General features: G+C 33.7%; 3 protein-coding genes across 3 annotated transcripts; 2 read left to right on the top strand and 1 right to left on the bottom strand.

The window, feature by feature from the left end:
• On the top strand, positions 761-3,747 carry LOC109346396 (D-3-phosphoglycerate dehydrogenase 1, chloroplastic). The gene is made up of 5 exons (XM_019585932.1): positions 761-1,301; positions 1,828-2,204; positions 2,324-2,434; positions 2,531-2,626; positions 2,913-3,747. Exons 1-5 carry the CDS (start codon positions 776-778, stop codon positions 3,582-3,584), a joined length of 1,782 nt encoding a protein of 593 aa, XP_019441477.1. The 5' UTR covers positions 761-775; the 3' UTR covers positions 3,585-3,747.
• On the bottom strand, positions 4,369-9,868 carry LOC109346395 (sodium/proton antiporter 1). The gene is made up of 10 exons (XM_019585931.1): positions 9,440-9,868; positions 8,829-9,005; positions 8,596-8,724; positions 7,360-7,536; positions 6,882-6,988; positions 6,021-6,141; positions 5,620-5,681; positions 5,212-5,514; positions 4,631-4,925; positions 4,369-4,544 (listed from the first exon to the last, which is right to left on the bottom strand). Exons 1-10 carry the CDS (start codon positions 9,731-9,733, stop codon positions 4,425-4,427), a joined length of 1,785 nt encoding a protein of 594 aa, XP_019441476.1. The 5' UTR covers positions 9,734-9,868; the 3' UTR covers positions 4,369-4,424.
• Positions 13,777-18,062, top strand: LOC109346394 (kynurenine formamidase-like). Its single transcript, XM_019585930.1, has 7 exons — positions 13,777-14,263; positions 14,674-14,718; positions 15,009-15,081; positions 15,758-15,855; positions 16,687-16,757; positions 17,511-17,646; positions 17,755-18,062. The coding sequence occupies exons 1-6, from the start codon at positions 13,852-13,854 to the stop codon at positions 17,634-17,636; spliced, it is 825 nt and encodes a 274-aa protein (XP_019441475.1). The 5' UTR covers positions 13,777-13,851; the 3' UTR covers positions 17,637-17,646; positions 17,755-18,062.

Here is a 26,755-nt window from a genome sequence, read left to right as displayed (position 1 = left end):
TCTCTTGCAACACATTTTGATTTTCAATTGATGAAATATTTTTTTTATAAAAGTAAATGTAAAAACCGTGGAACCGAACCGAACCGAACCATTCAAGAGCGGTTCGGTTCTTATAGTTAAAGTTGCGGTTAATTGAGCGGAACCGAACCATATGTTTTTGATCGGTTCGGTCACTAAAATGCACCAAAAACCGAACCGAACCGAATTTTTCCACCCCTAAATGGAACACACAATTTATAGAATGTAAGAAAAAATAATTGGAAAAAGTAAAAGAAATACTTAAAAAGAAATTGGAAAAAAAATCCACCGAGTAGTTGCCCACACTTGCCTCAAGCAAGTTCCACCTCTATTGACTACATGTGTATGAGAAAAAGTTTGATTTTTTAAATAAAAAGAATGTGATAAGTGTAATTAAGTTAAACAAATATGTATACTGTGAAAACAAATACAAATAGTATACGAGTTACATTTTTATTATTTTTTCATTATAATATAATACAAAAATGATTAAACAATATATCATGTTTTATTTAACTTAATTAATTTTTATTTTAACGTATCACACACTTATTTATTATGTAGTAATAGTTATTATAATATGTACGTACAATGTACAAAAATCAGTAGTTTTTTTGTAGACGTAAAAAAATGAAGGAAGAGTGTTACCCTAAAAAATTTAAAAAATTGGAGGGGGCAGCTGCCCCCACCTATTCCTTTAAAGGTACACCACTGCGGCTTCTACCACCTTCATCGTTATTTGCTCACAATCCAAACCATGGCTATGCACACTGCACCTTCCCTCCGTATTCCTTCCTCTTCACTTTCTCTCTCCTCCAAACTCCCCCTCTCCTCCCCCCTCTCCCTCCGCCCCTTCCCCCGCCGCCACCGCTCCCTCGTGTTCCTTGTCTCAGCCTCCCTCGACGCCAAGCCCACCGTCCTTGTCGCCGAGAAGCTCGGCGAAGCTGGTCTCAATCTTCTCAAAGACTTCGCCAACGTAGATTGCTCTTATAATCTCACCCCTGAGGAGTTGCGCACCAAGATCTCACTCTGCGATGCTCTTATTGTTCGTAGCGGAACCAAGGTATCACGTGATGTGTTCGAATCTTCCGAGGGAAGACTCAAGGTTGTTGGAAGAGCCGGTGTTGGAATCGACAATGTTGATCTCGCTGCCGCTACTGAGTTTGGATGCTTGGTCGTTAATGCTCCTACCGCTAACACTGTTGCCGCGGCGGAGCACGGTATCGCGCTTTTGGCTGCTATGGCCAGGAACGTTGCTCAGGCCGATGCGTCTGTGAAATCTGGTGAGTGTGTAATTGAAATCAATGTTGAGTATGGTTTTGTGGTTTGTGAAGGTGTAAATCTTTCATGACCGTTATATGGAACACCGTGTTTGCTAGAAATGATTTAGATCCGGAATTCTGATATTGAAATTGTGCTACATTTGGTGCTTTTATTGAAGATATATGACTGATTTTGAATGTGTTTGCTGTAGTAAAGTGTGTGAAGGGGGAATATTGGAGAAGCTAACGTCACTAATGAAATCTTCCTCTTAAATAACCATATCTTATGCTAAATATTTCATGCTGGAAAGTTGGAATATTTTATTTCCGGATTTATAAAATTCATGTGACTGATTCTTTTTGTCCTTATGTTGAGATCTGATTTGTTATTTTTGGGATAAAGACGTGGATTTCTGTTTTTTTATTTTCTTATTATACTGCCTTTCTTATAATCTTTAATGTGAATTCAAGGTGTGGATTTTTGTTTTTAGTTACTATGGTGATATTGTTCATGTTGTTTGATTTAATGAAACCGTGGTTAATGCAGGGAAATGGCAGAGGAATAAGTATGTGGGAGTTTCCCTAGTTGGGAAAACGCTTGCTGTCATGGGATTTGGGAAGGTTGGTACTGAAGTTGCTCGACGTGCAAAGGGGCTTGGTATGCATGTCATTGCACATGACCCATATGCTCCAGCAGATCGTGCTCGTGCCATTGGTGTGGAGCTTGTGAGCTTTGATGAGGCCATTTCTACTGCAGATTTCATCTCTTTGCACATGCCGCTTACACCTGCTACTTCAAAGGTTCTCAATGATGAGACTTTTGCAAAGATGAAGAAAGGAGTTCGAATTGTCAATGTTGCTCGTGGAGGAGTCATTGATGAGGATGCTCTTGTTAGGGCGCTGGATGCTGGAATTGTAGCTCAGGTTCTTGGCAGCTCTTGTTTGGAACCACTAATTGTTCACTTTACACTTTGCAGGAAATTAAATATTTCTGTCTCCTCCTACCAAAGAAGTAATTGTTGTGTTGTGTCTCTCTGTTTCAGGCAGCACTTGATGTTTTCGCAGAGGAGCCACCATCTAAAGACAGCAAGTTGATTTTGCATGAGCAAGTTACTGCAACACCTCATCTTGGTGCCAGTACCAAGGAAGCCCAGGTATGTTACTTAAATCCATTGTTTGAGCATTTGATTCCCTTCTCAGTTGTCACTATATCAGTATATTGTTTAATATCCTTTGGAAATGATGACCAGGAAGGTGTGGCCATTGAAATAGCAGAGGCTGTTGTTGGGGCATTAAGAGGGGAGCTTGCTGCTACTGCTGTCAATGCACCAATGGTTCCCGCTGAGGTATTACATAAAATTCATCTGTATCCTTTTCCATGCATGATGCCTTACTTTCTGATATTGCTGTTGCCCTGCTCCCTTATCCTTCACCTTCTCATGATAAATAATCTTACTCAGTGCGATAGCTGTTGGGCTTAAGAAAATCATTAATTTCTTTTCAACTTAATGTATAACATGCCTCATAGATTAAAGCTGGTTTACAACATTGACTTTATTTAAATAGACAAAACTAATCCGAAGACAGAACAGGCGAAGTTTAACCTCTATCTCATTTCTTCTTTAACTGCAGGTATTAACAGAGTTGAAACCATTTGTCGACCTTGCTGAGAAACTGGGTAGGCTTGCTGTCCAGTTAGTAGCAGGAGGAAGTGGGGTAAAAACAGTGAAAGTGACTTATGCTTCTTCTAGGGGCCCTGATGATCTCGACACTCGTCTTCTTCGTGCTATGATAACCAAGGGTCTGATTGAGCCCATATCCAGTGTTTTTGTGAACTTGGTCAATGCTGATTTCACTGCTAAACAAAGAGGACTCAGGATAACTGAGGAGAGAGTTATTCTTGATGGCTCACCTGAGAATCCACTTGAATATGTCCAGGTCAAAATTGCTAATGTGGAATCCCGATTTGCTAGTGCCATATCAGATTCTGGGGAGATTACCGTTGAGGGTCGAGTGAAAGATGGTATCCCACATCTGACTAAGGTTGGATCTTTCGAGGTTGATGTGAGCTTGGAAGGTAGCATAATACTCTGCAGGCAGGTAGATCAACCAGGCATGATTGGAAAGGTTGGGAGCGTTTTGGGTCAGGAGAATGTGAATGTCAGTTTCATGAGTGTTGGAAGGATTGCTCCGCGCAAACACGCTGTAATGGCAATTGGGGTAGATGAGCAACCTAACAAAGAAACTTTGAAGAAGATCGGAGATATTCCTGCTATTGAAGAGTTCGTTTCTCTGAAGTTGTAAGACAAAGTTGTTACTTTATTAGTAGTCTTTTGGTTTTTTTGTTTTTCATTTTGTTAAATTTGCGTTGGGCATTGCCCCATTTTGATGTATCATCATCAAATGAATGTACCGGTAGTTTTGGTGGCACGAGGAAAAGAATAATCTTGTTATTGTGGTTTAGTGAGTTGTTGTCCATTTAGCTCTCTTACTTTAAAATCAAGTGAATAAAAAAATGTTTGAAACTCCAATAAGTTCTTGTTAATAATTTCCTCATATTGATGTATTTGTATCTAAGCTGAATGGTTAGCTATAAACATCTATGTATGGATCAGATAGAAACAATACAACATACACCTGAATTATTCTGGATGGACATCTGCTGTCCCAAAATAGTGTATCACTCCATGTGCCACGGCTTCTGATTGGTCAAAAAAATAATTAATTATTAAAATTTTAATTTAAATATATTTTTTCAACCAATCATAAGTCATGACACAGGGAGTGGCACACTTTGTGGTACAGCAAATGTGCTCCCAATTATTCTACCCAATGATATTATACCCATATTAAACTGTTCGACCCCTGGCTGATTATACACAGGGTTGTACTGCTAACATGACCATTGTTTAAGTTGTAAAAAAATAGTTCGACTCGGTTAAACTGGAATAGCACGGTGGAGCGAACCAGACAATTTATCTTATAAATTACATTTCACATGCCAGTCCTCACATAAAAACTTCTATATATTGTATAAACCTCTTGATCAAACTATAATCTTAACCATTGACTTGTACACATAATTTTGGGAACTATGCTGCTTAGTGGCATGAATCATGTACCAGGTGAAGTTGGAATTCTCCATTATGAACCAAGAAGGAAAGGAACATCTGCTATAGTTGTTGGTAAGGAGATGTTGAGGTTATGAATTGCTAAATAAGCAGCAATACCAGCAGCATAACCTGCAAAAGCAAAGCCACTAACCTGCACAAAGGAGATAAACACTTCTTGTTATGAAACTGACAAATATTTTCATCAAAACATTATGTTAAGTGTACAGTGGGACATACCTTTCTGAAGTACCAAAAGAAGTCCACCTTCTCCATTCCCATGAATGCAACACCAGCAGCTGAACCGATAATTAACATGGATCCACCGGTGCCGGCACAAAATGCAATCAACTGCCAGAACTCAGAATCCTGAGGGAAAGAAGTGAGATCATACATTCCCATTGTTGCAGCAACCAATGGAACATTGTCTATTATTGCAGATATGACTCCAATAGCACTTGCAATCAGTTCACTACTTTGGACATGAGAATCAAGGTAATTTGCTATTTCCCGAAGAACCCCTCCTGCCTCCAGGCTGAAAAATAAGACCAGTAAAGTTGATCACACACACAACTAGTTAACATGATTACTTAGGAGATTTGAAGTTATGCCGAGAGTATATCTCAAGTAGGAAGAATATGTAATCACAATTCATCAAAAGAACTCCAAGACTCGAGATTAATAGCTAGAGCCAAACGCCCCCTCGTCCTTAAACGGGCAAAGGTATCATGTAATCTATTATAGATCTAAATTGATGAATAAATGTATAATGTCACATAAGTTAATGCAGTGGAGAAATTGAAATATATTTCGTTATTCACCTGCTAACAGACAATAGAATTCCAAGGAAGAATAGTACTCCTTGAGTGTCTATCCTTGACAAAGCCTGTGGCACTTTAAGCTTCTGTCTTTCAGATTCACCATAATGAATAGCATCAGTGATGATCCAAAGCACACCGAGTCCAAGCAGCATTCCCATGAACGGAGGCAACCCCGTGAGAGCCTTGAACACTGGGACAAAAATCAAAGCTCCTAAACCCACTGAGAAGACAAGTTTTCCTCGAGGAGCCATCTGTTCAGATGCCATGACATCGGGAGTATCCTGTCCCTTGTCATTAACTTCACTGTAAAGAAGAAAAACCAATATCATCTAAATTATAATATGTTAAGTTAAAACTCACAATTCATATTAGCTTTCCTAGCTGACTTTTGCAGTGTAAAATGTATACCTAGTTAGGGACATGAGAGCCAGTGGAACAGCTAGAGACATGGCTGAAGGGATAAACAAATCCTGTAAGTAAATAAAATGCAATTAGGGATACTTGTTCATTCTGTCACATATACGGCAACATTTCTATTATTGTCTGTAATTGAGCATGACACCAGCAGTGAGTTGAATATCTGACTAGTCATGCAACCAAACGTCTACAACAAAAAGACTAAATCAAAAATCTTGATTCGGCACCATAAATCATATATTATATCTAAATTTTAAAGGTCTTTCAAGATGTCACTAGTGCTAAATTCATCATATCACAATAATTTAATAATTAGTTCTCAGGAAAAATCGCCTGATACTCCTATGGCCAAAACTAAAGTATTGCACATGGACAATTTTCTAAGAGACGACCTTCATTGTTTGCACGGTAGTAATTTGACCATGTATCCACAGCATAGTAGTCGTGACATCACCAATTGGAGTCCATGCCCCACCAGCATTTGCCGCTATTACAACAACAGCTCCAAGAATCCTGTCAACAGAATCCAAATCAACTTTTTAACGTGTGAAGAGATTCAATAGCTAAACCTAAGAATTTGGAAAGCACTTGAGACTAAAACTACATTCACCCTCTAAATCTTTGTCATCAACAAAAAAACAACCACCAATGCAGATCTCAATTAAAAAGCAATAGTATACAAGTTATATGCACAAGCAGGAACAGATCAATTAAAATGATACGAATTTCATTTCTGGCGGAAATTTTGTCAAGAAATCTCAAATGAGCATTACTATTTCTTAACCTAATGCAATATAAAGTTACTCCTGGTGAGGAGAGGAGATAGCAAGCTATAGAGGTCTAATGACTGAAACCTTTGAATGACACATGAATGTCCTTCAACAAATGGGAAAAACTGTTAGAATATATGAAAGTATATCATAATATCTTAAATTATCAAATTATCTGATAGAGAATATCTAAAGGATACTGATATATAGAGAGAGGATATGTCATATTATCGTAATTATATCTTAGATTTTTTTAGAGAATCTTAGAAGATCTCTTAGGGTTGAGATTACTTTATCTTATCTTTTATGATTTATTTCCTTATTTATTTAAGAGTCTAGTATTAGTATAAACGAGGGTTAGTTATACAATTTACTATTTTGAGCATTCTGCTTTCTCCTTTCCTATCTAAACCCTACAACCTCAACAAAAAACATTACAAAGAAAGTTAATTAAGAAGTTAAATACATAACAGATATACATACTTCCGGTACTCTGACGGAGGTACTAATTTCCGCAACAGAGAAACCATGACTATAGTAGATGTCAGGTTGTCTAGAACTGAACTGAGAAAAAATGTCACTAATCCAATCTGCAAATTCAACAATATAAAACTGGTGATGCAAACTATAGAAGATTCAAAATCTGGGGGTTTGAAGGAGGGAGGGAGAAGAATTTGATCTTGTCCAATCCTTGTTTATGATGTCTTTTATTCTTTTAAAAATTGACATTTACAACTAACATATAAAACTTTGCTGTCATTGATGGTGCAACTACACCTCTTTTAAAGAAGGAGCTCTTGAATCTGAGCCACTTCTGTTGTGATTATCATCCAGATTTGACTATAAACTGGAATGTTCCACAGCTAATATTGTGAAATTTCCAATAAGTCTGAATTTGCAAAGTATCTGCTAGGCAAAAGGCGTGGTAAAAAAAGCAGACAAAACCAGCGAAAACACTTACCACCCACATGAGAAGGCGTGGCTTTCGAGTTGTTATATTGTCAGTAACCAACTTAAAACCTTGATGAGCATCAACTATCTCAACAATGGTCATTGCACCAAGCAAGAAAAACACTATTCCACTGACTTCAGCAGATGCATGTGTTAAATCTGAAACAGCTATATCAGTGGATGGAGCCTACAGAAAATCCATAAAAAAAATTAATTGCAGTGGAAAATCTAAACAAGAAGGCAGGGAGAGAGAGCTATAAACTTGCATAAAATTAAAAATATGTACACATACGATCCGGCAGGAATAGATACGTCGAAAGAATCTCAATGAGAGAAGAGATAATGAGGACATAATTGAAGCTAACCAATATCTGTAAGTACATGTAACTTACAAATCAGTTGGTGAGCTATCAACATTTTTTAAGTGGTTCTATAAGCATAAATCTAACTTTCTAAGTGATACTAGGAGACATTATATATGGGGGTCAGGGGCAACCTATTTGCCATTATATCAATGGTATATTTTTATTTTTATTTTTTATAACAACAATTTATGTGCATAAAATTCACAATAAATGCATTTTTGAAAAAAATATAATCCACAAATAAAATGCACGACCTTCAAGGTAAACTATTGAATAGCTCGAATCAAATCAACTTACACTCCTTATAAGAATCAATAACTTCAAAGCTCACACTGAATGAGACAAAAAAAGTCATTTAAGTTCAAAAGCATATCCATCGCCACAAGTTCTGGTGCAAACTTAAAATTAAAGCCATTCTCAGAAATATAAGGTCTTTAAAGTTAATATTTGTTCATACTTTGAAAGCATGTTTCAACTTAAAGGATGGACGCATGAAAAGGTCATAAATTTGAACACACTGGGTTAAGTGCATTTATAGGAACATTAATATTGTTGTTCTGATCCTTGTTAATGCCACCACATCTTCTTGAATGTCAACTGAACAAACATACCCATGAAGTGGATTAAAGAGTAGTGCTACCATGTATATGACGATATGTTACAGGATAGTAGCGGATATTTCCCCCAATTGTAATTAACAGATACAAATACGAATAGATGCATCAAATGCATGTCACTTCGTGTTGTGTCATATGCATTGAAAGACAAAAGCTTGCATCAGTAGCCTAAACCTCAAAAGCATGATAAGGAAAACATACAAGTTCTGACTAATCACTAATTCACTGTTAACTTAAAATTCAAACACAAAAGATGATGTTTACCCCAATGCTTCGTATCACCCATAAGCTTACAGCCATCAACAGTCCTACTCCACTTTTATTGAAGGCTAGAGATTCTTCAAATATGATGCCAACATATCCTAAAACAAATAGTATTGCCATAGCAAGATCCTGCAGTGCCAGGTCATACAAAACTAATAAACAACTTTCCCAACTACATGTACATTATTGTGAAACATAAAGAAGTGAAATCACATAAGAAGACATTAATGGACCTGATTAGCAGCCACCCAAGAGTGGTTAATTGCCACAGTCCCAGTTGCGGCTGCAGCAAATACAGCAAAAGCTTTCAGCAAATCGGTTTTCGGCTGGTAATTGTCTTCAATATATTGTGAGTTTGTTTCATCAAGTGAACAAAGGGGATCACAATTTCCGGATTCTGGTGTCGAGTCCTGGTAAAATTTTCAAAGTGATATGCAGTGCAAGCATCAGCATACATGAAGCAACTCTGCAACCTTGTAACACTAATATGCACATTAAAAGTTGTGCACTTTTTCTATTACGCCTACAGTAACTGACTCAATTACAAAAATTATCCCTTTCAATTTTATCTTACTATACCTTATACTAACCTTCTTTATTTTTTTAAAAGGCCAATCCATTAAACATTGAAGTGGTGAGTACAGTTGTCAAAATAAGCCAATTTCAAATAAAAACCATTTAAGTTCAATCAATTTCCGCAAATTTTGAATCTTTCATGGATTATTAAGGTACCCATGACCCAGATTATGAAAACCATCACCAAATATCCAAATTCATAAACTAGCAAAGTGATTGAATTGATATAATCAAAATTGAAACTTGTTTAGTGGGTATGAAGAAGAACCTGGAGCTGTTTCTGGGAGTTTTGTTGAGGCTGAAAAGAAGAAGAAGGAGGAGGAGGAGTTGAACCTCTAGCCTTATCTTCAGCACGTGTCAATACATTATTATTACGGAAAAAACTGGAACCTCTGAATCTGATTCTACAAGAAGATGAACCAAATAAGGATTGAGATGATGATGATGATGATGATGAAGGTGATAGTGAGGATTCAACGGTGCAAAGGCCATGAAGTGAAAATCTAGAACTAGGTAAATGTTGGAACGGAGATAAGTGTGTTCCAATTGAAAACACAGCCATTTGCACACGTTTATCCGAGATAGCTGGAAGCTAAAGAGTAACAATAAGAAGAGGAAGAAGTGTTCGTGGCTGATTAACTCATGAGAAGAGTTGGATTTGTTTTATCGATTTTATCGAAGGAATTGTTTATGTCGTTTTAGGTCATTTGTTAATAGATTTAGAAAACTGGATATATCTTACATGATTTTTTTTTCAGGTTTTTGATGCAATTCAAATATTCAATAACAAAATCGAACATATATGTATATATATAATTTGATTTACTTCAAATAAATATAAATTTATTATACAACAAGACTGAAATCGTCATGGCAATCCTGTCCGAGCCGGGCATATCTACAGGTAAGTGGGGCTAACTCTCCCAACGGGCAGCGAACCCAGGTTCTTGCTTAAGGGGAATCAAGCATGTACCATTTGAACCAACGCCCGTTGGTTGTCATCAATAATTTGGTTTAGTTCCATGGTTTTTATGTTTTAAAAAAATTTATACATCAATTCAAAATTTAAAGTATGAACAAATATTAAATTTGAAGACTTTTTTTCTTTTACTTTTAGTAGATAAATTCATGATCTTACTTTAAATAAAAATTATACAATTTCATTTTTTTCATACCACTTCTCATGTTTAAATATATTATCTTTTGTATATAAGATATACATACAGTATAAGACTATCAATATATTAAGAGTGTAATATCTATGCATTATAAGTATATGATTTAATATATATACATCGATAATGTAATTGTTTTTACACTGTCAATACATCATATACCATTAATAGGTTAGTCATTATTAATTGTCAAATAAAAGTAATACAAATTAATGGTGGATGATATATTGTTAGTGTGAAAACATTACACTCGCAATTTGTTAAAATAGTTGAGTTTTTGTTAGTCGGTTAGTTAATTTGGTTATGGTAGTTAGTGTTTTCTTCCCTTCATATAGATGATTCAATGTAATTTTGGAATTTAATTCAATTCAATAACATTTTCTCATTCATTCTTGTTCATCAAGAATCTCTCTTATCCATGTCTAATACCATTTTAACATGGTATCAGAGCTAATTATTTCTCTTTGATTGCTTCCGCTTATCATTCTTCAATTCCAAGATTCATCCTTATCACCCAATACATCATTTATCACCTTGCACATACCTTCAAACTTTTCCTTAAATTCTTTCAGTTGCTTCTTTTCATCTTCAATCTCTTCGAGTGGAAATAATGGTCAACTTCCAAATGAAAGTCCAAAGAATGTTCCACCATTTGCATCCATTGACAATGCTGCAATGTAGATTGATCGTGCTTCTAGAAAGATTGGTTCTTTGCAATTGTTATTTGTTTCTGAATGGATGACACTAAAGATGATGATACAAGATATCTCCCCCTGGCCAAGATATCTTCTCTACACGTTAATATGATCAAAGCAATATGACGCTACTGCTAGAACTTGTTATATTTGTCAAGAAGGGGAAGTCCAACAACTTGAAGAAGATAGGGAAGACCAAGAACAACATCAAGAAACAAGAATACCATGCAACAGTGTGTGCTCAACCATGCAGAGTGGCCGATCATCAAATTAAGCTATATCACATTCTTTCATCTATTATCTCCAATTATTTCTCATTTCTTTATTACTCTAATTATTTACCTCTCTCCCTCATTAAACACACAACATTATAATGTGTAATTGTTTTCCTCATTGAAGCAACATATAAGGATCAAGATTAAGGTCCATCTCTTTTCTCTCTTTCATCCGTTATGATTGGTTTGCTTCTGTCAAATAGATGGTTAAGCATCGGATGAAATTGCTTTTGCCAAATGGTGGTTAAGCGTCAGTATTGCTTCACGTTTAGATTTCAAGACTGGAAGACGAAGATTCGCTCACCAGCAAGAGGAGGTATTAGAGTATATCATCGTATTCAACACAATTATTTCAAGCTTGGAATGCTTGATACACTCCAGCTTGCGGGAGAATGTTAAAATAGTTGAGTTTTTGTTAGTCGGTTACTTAATTTGGTTATGGTAGTTAGTGTTTTCTTCCCTTTATATAGATGATTCAATGTAACTTTGGAATTTAATTCAATTCAATAACATTTTCTCATTCATTCTTGTTCATCAATAATCTCTCTTATCTATGTCTAATACCATTTTAACACAATTCACATATATTAAACTCATAAGTATAATATTTATACACATTTACTACATTGTTCACCATTTATTTATATTATTTTTTAAATAGTCAATGATGACTAAATATGAATGGTGAATAATGCAATGAGTTCATATAAAACTCATATATTGTCTGTATATATTTTTTCTCATAATATTATTAAGGTGGGATAGAAAAAGTGGAAAACGTACAATCTCACAATGTTGTGAGGATTGCGTCAAATTAGGCAGTTCGAGCGATCCAATCGCTCATCAAACTTAAAAATAACTCTGGTTTATAGTCTCAACTGAATCATGAGTTGGAATGTTTTGAACCACAAAAATTTCACTCATATAATGTTAAGCTTACATCGAAAATGAATCAGACGCTTTACTTAAAATTAAAAAAAGAGTGGAACACTCCTATAATGTTTTGTTTCATTTTAATATAGAGACGTCAAAATGGGTAGGTTGGAAGGGGCATGCCCACCAAAGCCCAAGAAACCATAGGGTTTGAACACCTTATTTAGTAGTTTTTTGTAAAATTATACTTTTTGATCCATACCATCTTAAAATTGAGTTTGGTATGAGCTTATCTGGTCTCGGGCTTGGGAAACCCTATCCCTTCTTATTTGCATATTGCCTTTTACCTCTCAAAAGAAAAAAAAAACTTTTATATTTGGCATGTTTTCACGTGGCTTATCTTTTTGTTGGTAAAATTCTCATTCATTTCTTTCAACTTCTATTGGGGATGACACTTATTTCAATTTTGAGACTCACTCTTTTTAATGGATGTGCTAGTTCCTAGAATATTATTAAATATAGTTGGAACTACTTTATAATTTGCTTTATTTTGTTTGTACAGCCAAGTTGTCTACTATTATTTATCAGATTCCATTATCATATTTCCTTATATCAACATGTAATAATAGATAAGTAAGTTGTTTTAATATATATATGTACTTGATTAGAAATTGATAACATGAACATAGTTTGATATTTTGCATTGACTTGGTTGATTTGGTTTCTTGAATTGGTATTCATATTTTGGAAAAGTTGTAGGTGTTATACTAACATTAAGTTCTCTTTCCATATTTTAGTCAAAGTAGTAATTAATTAAGTCTTGTGATATCAACATGTATTGTCGTGGCTATTAAGAATAGCAAGTATTCAAGCTAGTTGCTACTTCTAGTCAAAGGTCATTTCTCAAGGTTCCCTCTTTATTCCATTAGCATCAAATATTTATATTCACATTTCTTATGGTAGAATGGTCATTGGTGATGATGGTTTGTTTGGAGTTTCTTACAACTTGATTATGTTGGTTGTTGATTGATTGTCTTGATACTTTGCTATTTTTTTTAAATAGACTACTTCTAAATTGTTAAGGTTTCAATATTTTTTTGAAATATATTTTGGTTAGCATGTTACAATCTAGCCCGAATATGTTAGGGAATCCATTTTAACATATATACTACAATACGAGAATATATTACTTTAATATAATTATTAATTATATAAAATTTTATATATATTTGAAATCATCTATTTTAACCGAACGATTTAATCATTAAACTTAATATGTGACATCTTCCGATATAATGTGTGACTTGAGTTTCACAGTAAATACCTTACTTATGTATACAAAATATTAAAGTTTTGTCATTCTTATATCTATATATTGACTACGTAAAGATTTATATATAGTTGATGTATTATCCATCATTCATTTGAATTAATTTTATTTAAGAGTAAACACTAATTAAAAATAAATAATGAGATAATGTAAAGAACTTTTGAGTGTGATTGTATAAATCTTTTTCTCATCTATTAATTAGTATTAGCTTTTTAAGCAGAGGTGAAGAATGAAGAATGTATGGTTAACTTATAGACCCGTGTTCCCAAATACACACGGTGGATACAAATATAAAACTGATAGTAACATTAATCACCTCATCCATAGGAACAATGAAATCTCTTTCACTCCTTCCATTTCTATGTTCTCTTTCTCTACTCTCCGTCGTAACCGCCTCCACGGCCTATCCTTCCATCCCAGGCACCGATTCCGGTGAATGTTCCCTCGCCGGCGTCGAAACTATCAACCTCCCTCCACCTCCGCGGCGAGAAGTATACGATAATGGACGAATCTTCGACATCACCCACAAATACGTGCCTGAAATGCCAGTATTCGGTTCATCGGAAGGGCTTGGGAACTTTCTATGGCTTCCGAGGAGTATGAAGAATGGTTCTCTCGCTAATAATTCTGCTTTCAAACTCGATGTTCACACTGGTACTCACGTTGACGCTCCAGGACACTTTTATGATAATTATTATGATGCTGGCTTCGATGTTGATACGCTTGATTTGGAACTCCTCAATGGTAACGCTTCCTTTTATTCTCTTCAATTTCGTATTATTTATGAGATTGTTTTACACAAATTGAGGCTGCGAAAGCGTGATTTTCAAATAGTGATATTATGGACCTGTTTGTTTAGGGTTTTAACGCGCTTTTGGCTGAATAGCTTAACTACGAAAATCTATTTCGTTTTCGTTCCTACAAGCTTATTTCATCTCGTTTCATACCCTTCTCTGATTATCATGTTGGAATAAGCTAAAAGTAGCTTATGGAATGTTATAAGCTATTTTCATAAAACTCTTCAAACACCTTTTTTGTGAGTCTAAACAATTGAACTCTAAATTGAATATTCTCACCGATATTCAGTACTATTATTTTTTTTGTTATCATGGTGGATGAGTCCGAGGCTGATACGCGACTGGTTTTGTTCGTAGGTCTTGCACTATTGGTTGATGTTCCACGGGATAGTAACATTACTGGTATGTTATGTATCATCTTGATTGAATCATTTTACTTGTTCATATGTTGCGTACTCTGTATTGGATGAACATGTTGTTTCTTTAATTAGTCTGATTGTCTTATTTCCCATGATTCACTAATTTTCAGGTGTGTGAATGCTAACTTGAACATGTCAGATAATTATACTTATCTTTGCATTGCTGCTCTCAAGCATAGAGCTATTGAAAATTTCAGTCATGAAAAATGTTTCTCGTGCAATCTTATCCTCCTTAAATTTGTTATATGGAATTAACCTATTTGTTTTTTATAGCTGAAGTTATGAAGTCATTGCATATCCCCAAAGGTGTAAGGCGTGTGCTCTTCAGAACATTAAATACTGACAGGTAATTTTTACATATATCGTGTCTGCTGTAGACGCATTTTCTTTTTCCATTTGGTTGTCGACCATAACAAGTGAATCTTACAAGGATTGTTCTGGCCTGCTATTGGAAAATGCTTCTTTATGGCAGCTACATGGCTCTTCAAAATATATATACAATGTGTTTTGTATGATATTATTTTATTACAAAATTTATCTAAAAAGTTATCTATATGAGTATAACACAAGATCCATACAAACGTGTTAATACCTAAATATAACTATGAAATAACAGTTTTTAAAAAGAATAATATATTTTTCCTGGAATTAACAAAGCAATCTTCATCTTTTGTAATGTTGAAAGGGTTAAACAATAGTATTCTTGTACTTCATTTTATATAACTCAGTCACAAATTACGGTCAAACATTCTTAGTCGGTGTTATGTGGCTGTGAATCTGAATATGTTAACTTGAACACAGGTTATTGTAGTTTTCTTCAGTTTATTAGAAGGTCTTTGAGTAATCCCTCCCCCTTCTTTCATTTTCCTCCTTCCATATATGCACCAAGTATGTTTGTTTTGGTCTTGCAATGTTGACCTTGATGATTCCCAATAGAAATTGATGGTGACAACTTTTTGCTTAGTTATATTTACTTGTTTATTAGAAGCTATATGTTAGCTAAATTTTGGTTGAAATGTTAGGCGGCTTATGTTTAAGAAAGAATTTGACTCAAGCTATGTGGGATTCAAGGAGGATGGAGCAAAATGGCTAGTGGAGAACACTGACATCAAGCTTGTAGGTCAGATATAAATAACTTTTGTAAAGTTTGGTTTGCTTCTTCCAAAAAGTGGTTTCCTGTCCCCATTCCCCCCTACTAAAATGACTAGGATTGGGTTCCTTATCTAGGTCTTGTATTCTTAACTTTTCACTCATATTTCTCTCTTATTAAACCAGTCTTCTACCAACAAGGCGTTAGTCTAGTGGTGTAAGGCCCGTTAGATTCCCAAGATAACCAAAAGGTCAAGGGTTTGATTCCTGGGAGAGACACTTGTTGAGAGGAACATCCGCGCACCCCGAAAGGGATTAGTTCCTTACCCAAAGAGTGAGGGGATATCCTTGGTAGTACAAAAAAACTCAGTCTTCTTATCACTTCATCTGATAATGTGGGGTCATTACTTATATAGGCTTTTTTATCACATTTTTTAACTTATTGTGCTAGCCATACCTTTCATCATTTATCCTATCTTATTACTTTTGCAGTTCAAGGGACATCCATTTTTAAACTTCAATTCAGAGTGCACGTTAGTTATTAGTCTTTATTTGCAATAAAGGAGTCAACCTTACAAATGACTTAATGTCTATTGGTTCCATTCTTTGTTGCTATGATTTAGTATATAATGGAAAACACTAGATTCAGAGTGCAGAATGCAGATGATTAATTTGATGGTAGTCATGATTAGCAGATAGCATGCACTCGTTGAGAGACATTACATATTCAAAGTTCAATATATTAAACAATGAATCAACTTTAGTGTACTCTTCCAACTATGGTAGTCATATTTCTGTTATTTATTGTTCCGTGTGAAATTTTTTAAAGCCCTGAGTTACTTTCTTGTTATGCAAATGGCAGGAGTTGATTACTTATCTGTTGCTTCTTATGATCACTCAGTTGAATCTCATCTTGTTTTTCTGAAGAGCAGGGTAAGAATTTATATGTACTCCTGTGGTGGAAATTTATGCATGTATTACTTCTCACAGTTAAAAAGTTAATTATTCCTACTTTTATGAGTTGAAAAAAATACAAATAAGATATTGTTGGATAAAATTATTAAAATATATTAAACAGTGATTACGTCTGGGATTATTCTGTCTTGTTGAACTTCAAATCTGTAATATACATAAAGTGGAGATTTTGTTGCTGTTTATGGCAATGAATTTCATTTCACATTTTTATCAAGCTTGGTGATAATATCAGGGAAAACATATTGATGATCTATTTATGGCTGACCATAGGGCTCTGGATAATCTACAAACTAAACTATTGCTTATTTTATCTTCATTATTCGTATAGAATTCATAGTTGATCAGGTTTTATCAGTGGAGAACTTATTTCAATAGCTCAAACTACCTTTTGCGCTTGTTCATAATGATTATTTGATTCAGCCCCACTCATTGTTACAACCTTAATCCATTTGCATAGCTTCAGCTGTAGGGTGATGAAAAAACCTGATGTGTGGTGCAGTTGCATTCTATTCTGAGATGTTGTTATCGCCTCTAGACAACTAATGTTTAGTTTATTTGGAAAGATATTCTTAGTTATAATCAGTAAAGTGAAGATGTTTGCTAGCATGTCTCTTTTGATTTCCTTGTTTGATTTTTTAAAAAAAAGAATGCATCATTTGTGACAGAACTAGCATTATTAAGCAACACACTAACGAATTTCAAATGCATCAGGAAATCATTCTCGTGGAGGGCCTAAAGCTTGATGATGTCCCGTCAGGAATATATTCACTCCGCTGCTTGCATCTTAGGTTGGTTGGTTCTGAGGCATCACCGATACGATGCATTCTGATCAGATAATATGGTTCATGTGAGTTTGTGGTGATCAAACCAGATTTCCAATTGCGCAATGTGGTTATACATATCTGCTATCCAACCTTCACTTTCTAATGTGTATATTTTTTCTGTTTTTGGACAGGAATGTGCCATCTGCTCTATATTGTTGCTGTGCATTGTCCTTATTCTTATTAAGTCAAATGCTGATGCAGAATGGTGTAACTGCTGCATGCCACAAGTATAGCTAGTGGTGTCTATCTACTACTGATAGTAATATGTGAAAAGTCTTCTTTTACTTGCTTAGGTTTGAAAGTACCAATGGTAGAGATACCTGCGGAAATCAATTATTGTGATTAAACTTCATTTGTGGGTCCACAACCACCTGCTTTAATAAAATAATGTTGAATAATTATCCAGACAACTTACACCATTTGAAGACACATTTCTCAACAAGGTGGGTTTTATGTTTCATCCTTTTTCCTCAAGGGTGTACAACATGATAGTCAAGGGTGGGAGAAATAGATCAATGGCTAAGACTTTTCTTTAATATTCATGTAGGCAGGTTCCATAAAAATTCTCCAATTTGTTAAACTTTTTTCTTGCATGGATCTAGTTTTTGGCCACTAAATTTTGCGGATAGTGGTTGAAAATATAGAATTGGTGCAACAATTATCTAACACTATTTTTTGTCTGTCTTTCACAGGATACTTTTATAGACCTAATTGTTAGATTAACCGGAGTCGATGGTAATAACTAGGTAACGATAGAAACAATAATTGACCTAGTTCAGAGCCAGTTTATCAAAGAACTGATGTAAATGTATGCAAGAAATATAAAACCTTCAAATCAAATGTATTTTTGGCTAGAAAATAGGATGAGGAGAAGGAAGATAACTCTTAGTGTAACCACCAATAATATTATTCCAACTAAATTTATTATCATACATGGAATCAATCTTAAACGACATTATTCAACTCATCCATTGGAACAATTAAGTGCTTGTCACTAGTTCCATTTTTCTGTATTATTTCTCTACCCCCAACTCCAGTGAGAAGTGTACATCAGCACAGGCACCACCTTGAGATGGCAGAGTGGGAGCCCACATAGTATGAAGAACTGCTCCTTCGCCAACATATCACAGACAATGCTCCCAACATGCACCATTACTTTTTATATTAGTTTTGTGAGATTTTCTTTATGAAGAATCCAGTAGACGGTAAGTAGATAGAAACTGTGGTAACACAGAATACTGAAACAGGAAACAATGCTGTGGGTGGTGTGAAACTGAGGATCATAGTGGTGCATGTTTAGAAAAAGATAGAAACATAAATCTGAATAGCATTCATTGAATGTGGTTATCTTTTGTATGCTAGGTTGGATCAGAATAAATTGGTATAGTGGTGCCCTTAAGGTAGTATCAAATTTGTGCGCCTATAGTGGAATATGTTTATACTTCTTAGAAACATGCATAAGCGCTTCTTTTAGTCATTCTGAAAAGGAAAAGAATGTATATATAGATGATTTGTGCCTAGCAGTTTGATCATAGTGTATGAATACCATGTCTTAAATTCTTCATTTATTATTATTCCCTTTCCTTCCAATTGTGATTTTAATAATCTGAGAGTAAAAAAAGTACTGCACAAATACAACTGCAAGTTTTGGTTTTAGTTGGAAGATGATGCTCAATTATACTAATCACTGGCAGCAAAGGCTGCAGTAATTTGACCATGAATTCAGATTGGTGCATGCATGCCCTTAAGTTATGCACTTATGTTCTGATCAATATATGGACTGTATCTCATATATAGACCCAAATACTTGTGTGAAGTAAATTCACTAAGGATGCCTCATGCTTGGACCTTGTAGTTGCGAGATTCTACTACCACATCCACCAATGTAAGAACTAAGAAATTTTACAGGATGTCGCACAGTAATATAAGATATCCTCACCATTGAGATTGATCCCTCACTTATGGTAGCACTCAAACAACACAAACTATAGACTAAAAAAGGAAGACTTAACAACATAAACTAGATGTACTACTTAATATAACTCTTTTCTTTAATCTGCATCCACTATTGTAACCCAATACTTACTCTATTCCATAATATGTGTTCATGGGCTTCGAAAAGGACATATTGTTAACATGTTTAACAAAGAAAGCTAAAGCTAGGGGCAAGTCTGGGCTTGTTAATAACAACGTAAAACAAGGTAGTCTCAAATTTGCACCAGAATTGTATCCACCAGTGCAATTAATTGAGCATTCTTAAGAATTTATAAGAGAAAATTATACCAGTCACTCTATTATTGACCAAGTCAGGTTTTTCAAGCTGAGATGAATAGATAGCAAAGACAAGAAGAATAAAAACACATTGAGTTCTATATTCTAAGTTGTAACAAATTCTTAGTCAATTTAAGAATGATGACTCAATATTAGTATTTCGTTTCTGGCAGTGAAGCAGGACTGTTTCACCTACTGTTCAGGATTAGCTTGTCTGTTACTATCTTGCTGCAGTGACTTTCGGAGTCATTGACATTCCAAGATGTAAGGAAGAACTGAACCAAAATCAAATCTTTTACTGTTCACTTTGTGCACCTATTTACCCAATTGACCATAGCTGGAATTTGTATTGACCCACCAAGATGCACACCAGCTAAAGATGTACTATGCAGAGAGAGTCACGGGTCCTATCTTGCACCTATGATGAAAATATGTCATGTGGGTCGACCTACATCACTTGCAGACCCTAGTATGAAGTGACAAGCCTCAAGTAATGGTTCTGATACTTATTGTATAATATCCCAACATATTTACATTGTTCCCTAGTTTAGCCAATAATCACGTTTTGCAAATTTGTGTACTGTGCACCATGTATTGCCTCCTCATGAAAGAAATCTTATAATAATAATATAAAAACTAATGAATCATGTAGAGATATGCAATTGGATTTATACCATGTGCATGTATCTCAACTCATCCACGAGTTAGAGTCCTATTTATTACCAAAGAGGAAAGTATTTTTTCTTTTAGTTTTAAGAGTAAAAATGTTTTTTAACTATAAATAAGGAACATATAAGTATAATTTTCATGAATGAATTGTTTTCTTTATTATTTTATGGTACTCTCTACCTGAGATGAGTGTGATTCCTCATCCACGGTCACCTTTTGGGATCATATTCACATCAGTAACTACTGGCTTTAATTATTAGAAGCTTTGAAAAATGATCAAAAATCAGAAAAGACTTGAAGAAAAATTTGCATGCTGTACCAAAGTCTATGCACACATAAAAATATAAGATAAATTGCAAATTATTTGATACCAAATACAACAACACAACCACAAAAGCCTTATCTCATCAATGATGTTGAGGTTGGTTATATGGATCAATCAAACATCATAATCATTGGACTCATAAAAAATGCACATGAATACACAACATACAAAAATATTAATTGCGCGTGATTATCTGTCCTGCCTATTGTTTTTCTTATTTGTTGGAACAGAAACAACCTTCTATGTACGAGATACTTTTGCATGTAACTTGTAAAAATTACTACCATAGAATTTTAACTTATCATCTACGTACGTAAACAAGACATGCATATTTTGTTTCATGTATTTGTTGTGTCCTAAATAATTGTCTCTATATAATAAAGAGTGTTTTGTAGCATGTACAAGAACTTGAGATGATTACAATTTATCACTTGTCATCTAGCACCCATTAACAGTTTAGACTGTAGTGAGTATTTTTAAGATTTTTAACATTTGAAGATTTCACTAGTTACAATTAATGCTTGAGTCACCCTTACCTATCAAAAGATACCCAAATCTTTGTCTGATAAGCCAGACATGCTAGCAGCATTGCAGCCAAGTTTCACAGATTTGGGACAACCCATTGTCCTTTTCTTCTGACTTTGTAAAGAGACCTAAAAGGGATCATGTTTGGTTAACAAAAAAATTTGCCTTGTTCAAAGAGATGGAAATAATAGAATTATTAGCATGGTACCCTTGTGTCATAGCATTGGACCACTAGACTTATTACTGTTTCGCATTTTTACTTAGGTATTCGATGCTACTTATCCTCATCTTCTTCATCTATTTACCACCCTTACATATGACAAATCTTGGTTACAAAACTTCTAAGATTGATAGAATAATCAAAAAGCTTTTAGCTGGACTCAGAAAGCTGAAGATTTTTCTATTCTAACATAGTTCTAATTGTTTCAACAATATTTCAAATGTTAAAGTACCAAGCACACTTATAAGCTTAATTCATAATTTATATTGGATAGCAATATTTGGACCACATGCAATATGAATGGAAGCTCTGAGATTGTGTTCAATTAAAGATGATAGCGGTATTTATTGTTTTGTATATAATGATATTCACATGTCTTTATTGAATTTGTTCTTACAACTTCAGTATATATACATGGCCAAATCTAATTATGTTTTTTTATAGATGGTATTTTTGTCTCTACTTGAGATAATGGTGTGGTCACTTAGAATATGATGGATTCAAAGCATATCATTGGATACCAATTGCTTGTAGCAACATTAACTGTAACAAAAAAATGAACTTTATGATAATAACTTGGTTCACGCATTAGGTGTGGAAATACTAGTTGACAGAGGTTTTTGGGTCCTTCGTTTCTGAACCTTTGGGGCCATCCAGAATAGTGATGCATCAACTGCTTGGTATTTGGAACAATATGACCTGCCATAAAGTGTGACTGTAATGTATTTTGGGAGACAATTGATTTTGTCACTAAAATTTGTATGTTTTTCATACATAACAAAAGTATTTTCCACGTATTATTATCTACCGTTCATTTATATTATTATTTTTCTTACAAAAATCAATAATTAAACATGAATTGTGTATAATATGAGACAGTATATAAATCTCAAACACTATTTATGTGTATATGTTTTTTCTATAAGAAAACAATACATTTTACCTCATTTAGCTTATAAAATTCCTTAAAATTTACCATAGGATTAGCACTGTTATTTACATGTTTTTTCTCTCCTTACCCTGATGTTGAAGACTGGAAATTATTTAATCTGTGATGAATTGAATTATCAATGAAACAAATATAATAAGTTGTAAAGATGAATAGTACCACAAAGATTTGGAAAACGAGTTTCAATTGTGAAGCAGGGAATGTATGGAGGTGAATCTCAACTTTTATTCATATCGTTGAAGAATTTAATCACTTTTAAATGTTGACTTCAGACTCATAGTAGTCGATTTAGCACATAATAAGAAGAATGATGTGACATATTACCTTACTACTTAATAATGATCACCTGTCCCACAATTTTCCCGTCTCCCTGTCCCGGATTAATCAAACATCACAAAATAATATTAAAATATTAATTTCTGTTTTTATAGTTTTTCTTTTTAAATGAATGAAGTTCTATGATTGGCTTGATACACCAAGTGAGACATGAATGGGGATATGTGATCCCATCCATTACTTACTATTATAGAATGGGAGATGAATTACCTATGTGGACAAGGATTTGGTGTCCCAAATCATTGTCACAAACTAATCATATTATGTCAGTTAAAAAAAATTAAAATTCATAATTTTATCAATTTTACTTCATTAGATTAGTTAGGGATATAGTTGGGAATAGGAGATCCCCGTGACTATGTCTTTCTTGAATTTTTTGTCTTGGAAGTTGGAACAGTCAATTTCTCCCTTCAATTTCTTTGATGACAAAAACTCAAATTTGAAAACATTTTGATATATTATACAATAGGTAATGACATATATGTTAGTATAAAGTATTTTATATAATAAATTATGATTCATATGTTTTACTTTATTTTAATTAACATATGAATCATAAATAATATATTTTTGTAACTAAAAAGCAGCTATTTTTATGCTTTCATCTAAATAAAAGCAAGTGCATATTAAAGATGGGTTTGTTTTATAGTGAAGCCTAATTCCATACATACACTCTAGAAGTATTTAGATCCTCATATAGTCTTTAAATTAGGTGGGGATAGAAACCCTTATATGATTAAATGAAATAAGATCATGATTCTCTGTCAAAAGAAGGGTATATAACTATATATACAGTACTTATATATAAGAACAAAATTCACTATATATAAGATAAACCTTGGATCTATATCCAATGACTTCATAATTTGATATATTTGATGTAGTCAAACCAATATGAAATACAAATTACAAATCTTAAACTCAATTAAACAGTGACATTGTTCAATCTTACTAAATAATTGACCAATCATAGAACAAAATATTAAGATTTGGTCAATTATATTTCAAGTTGGTTACCATATCAAATGCATTATGAAGTCTCTCAATCCATATTCAAAAATCTTTGCCTTGCAAAACTGAGAGAGTGAGAAGAGAGAGACCAAGGAAGGGGTCCACAAACATATATGGTCCTCTTTTATTATTGTTCTTTTAGACTTTACAGCTGTAAGCAAGAAAATACCAGAAGAAATTACATTAGTCCAAATTTATAATAACATATAAGTCAATTGAATTTATAAACTAATGTAAAACACAGGATGAGACTAGATCAAGAAAGTTCAAGTTAAATCATATTATGCTACAATTATTGGTGTGTGAGCATGTTACTTATTCTATGAGCTTTGGTCCTTCAAATTAAGATTTTTCCTATTAGAAAAAGATAGAAAAATGTATCAAATAACCGTGTATGAGTTCTATATATTTTATTGTTATATGAATCTTTACATTGATAGTACATAGATATTATCTTCTTAGAAAAATAGTTCTCCCTCTTTCGTTTTTTTTCCTTTCTATGACACAGGAATACATAATGACTATCTATTAGATATTTATAGAACCAGAGACAATTTCCTTACAAAATCAGATTGTTCCCATTAATAAAATTCCTTGCCTTTATGCATCACTTCTTAATTTAGCATTAGTGGATATTTTGTCAAAGCTACCACAAAACCAAAAGCATTTTGGTTCTACTTGCTACTTTTCTAGTCTACTTCCCCAGGATAAAATATTTCTACAAGGAAACAAGTTATCTCTTCCCGCCATTAAAATTATGATATGTGTTTTATTTAATTATTTTTAACAAGAATATTTCTAAAACTAAACAAAACAGTACATATATCATACTTTTATTGACTGGAAAAGATAAATTATCTCCTGATATAAGGAGATATTTTATTCTCTTACTTCCCGCACTCCATTTAATAGAGACAAACCAATAAGGTATCATTATGCTTTAAAACAGCTCCAATAAAAACTGGTCTAAAATACAAAACCAAGAAGCTTAAACTTTTTATCTATTTTGCTTACAAACACTGCGATTTAGATACTTTTCTTTATATAAATTAATTGTTTTATACACGTGAAAAAAGCAAAACGAACTTTATTTTTTTTTTATTTTCACACGAGAATAAAAACAAAATAAAAAACAGAAAAAGCAAAGTAAACAACCAAAAGGTGAAACATGCACTATAGTGAATCCACTAGAATGATCATCATGAATCTTTGCATCATAAAAGAAAAAGGGGTAGGAAGAAAAACAAAAAGGAAACAAAATCTCCAAGCAATATAGAGAAAGGAAAGGTCTATGGATTATTATCCACAATTCCACATAGGGTATGCCACCTTTCTTGTTTCTTTAAAAACAGTGTGCACCTAAGCACAGTCTAATCCAACTAACGATGACTAACAAAGTAAAGGTTTCATAATATTGAAAAGTTAATGTCATGTATTCCACTACATTGAAATGTGAATGAGAAAAAAATGTATAGTTTTATATATTATTAATATATCATCAATCATTTATATTTAATTATTATTGATTGTTTAAAAAAGTAATACAAATAAATGTGAAGTGTGATATAATAATTGTGAATAAATCTTTATACTGTCAGTATATACATATTACTTTGAATTAGTTGTAAAAGGGTTCCCCATATTATTCCTTATGTTATTTGCTTGCTAATAAATAAAATTAAAGTATTATTTTTTCTCCTGCTCTTGTCAATAATTGCCTAAGTTGTTTGGCAAATAAACTTAATAATTGAACATGGTATGGTGAGTAATAGCACTTTGGAGCCACCAAAATTCTATAAATAGAACCGTGGTTAATTTTCATCTCATCCAAGAGGTGTGAGATTAAAGATCAGACTCATAATATCATATATAAGTGATTCAAACTCCTTAAACTCAAATGAGACAAAAGTAAAGTAGTTAAAGAGAATATGTATATTTTTTTAGCACTGTCTAATTTTATAACTAGAATGAGAAACTGAATAGTGGTTACTAAGTTTCAATTGGTTTATTAGCTTTTACCATCTAAATTATATTGCAATAAGATTCTTCCACTGGCAGAGATTGTACAAGACCAGAGTTTACTGAGCTGGCTAGAAACTAATATAAAACCTAGCACTACATTCGTCCTACATGCCTCGATCTACGAGAAATAGAACTTCTTAACCAAGAGTCTGCTATTAATACTACTACTATTTCACAATATACGACTCTTTTGAAGTTCCCAACTACTAGGTTCAATGCACTATATACATATAATCATAATTAATGCTATCTTACTCTAATCTTTTTTATGTAGAGGAGAATGAATGAAAATGAAAGACTTAAATTAGTCTACATTGGTATGGTGCATTATTTGAGGCAAGCCTAGTATAAATAAGAGAAAAAAAAGGAATAGTTGGTGTTTTTCTTAGTTAGGTAAGGGGTTAGGTTATAGAGAATATTAGGTCAGTGCAATAATAAAAGACCAAGTGTTGGACCTTGTTACGAGGTCAAAAGACTGAATCCCTCAATAACTAAGACTCTCTCCACTTGCCGACAAACTACTTCTCCTTTCACATGCAAATAAATCCCTCTTCTTAATCTGTCCCAAAAAAACGTTCTTTATTAGTAGTTCTATTCTTGGCACTTTTCTACTTTCCCTAATAAAATATAAATACTGTGGTGAAAAGCTTTGGGTGGACCATTTTGTATGTCCATCTCTATGCAACCAAAGATTCAACAAGCACACAAGGAAGTGAATATGAGCATATACAAATGAACAAAATTGTTCCCAATTTATTATAGGAAATATGATATATATAGATAGATGTGTCACACTTGTCTAGC

This window comes from Lupinus angustifolius, chromosome LG04 (assembly GCF_001865875.1).
Source record: "Lupinus angustifolius cultivar Tanjil chromosome LG04, LupAngTanjil_v1.0, whole genome shotgun sequence".
Classification (NCBI taxonomy): domain Eukaryota; kingdom Viridiplantae; phylum Streptophyta; class Magnoliopsida; order Fabales; family Fabaceae; genus Lupinus; species Lupinus angustifolius.
Note: the sequence above shows the minus strand (reverse complement) of the source record. Positions and strands in the feature narration are given on the sequence as shown.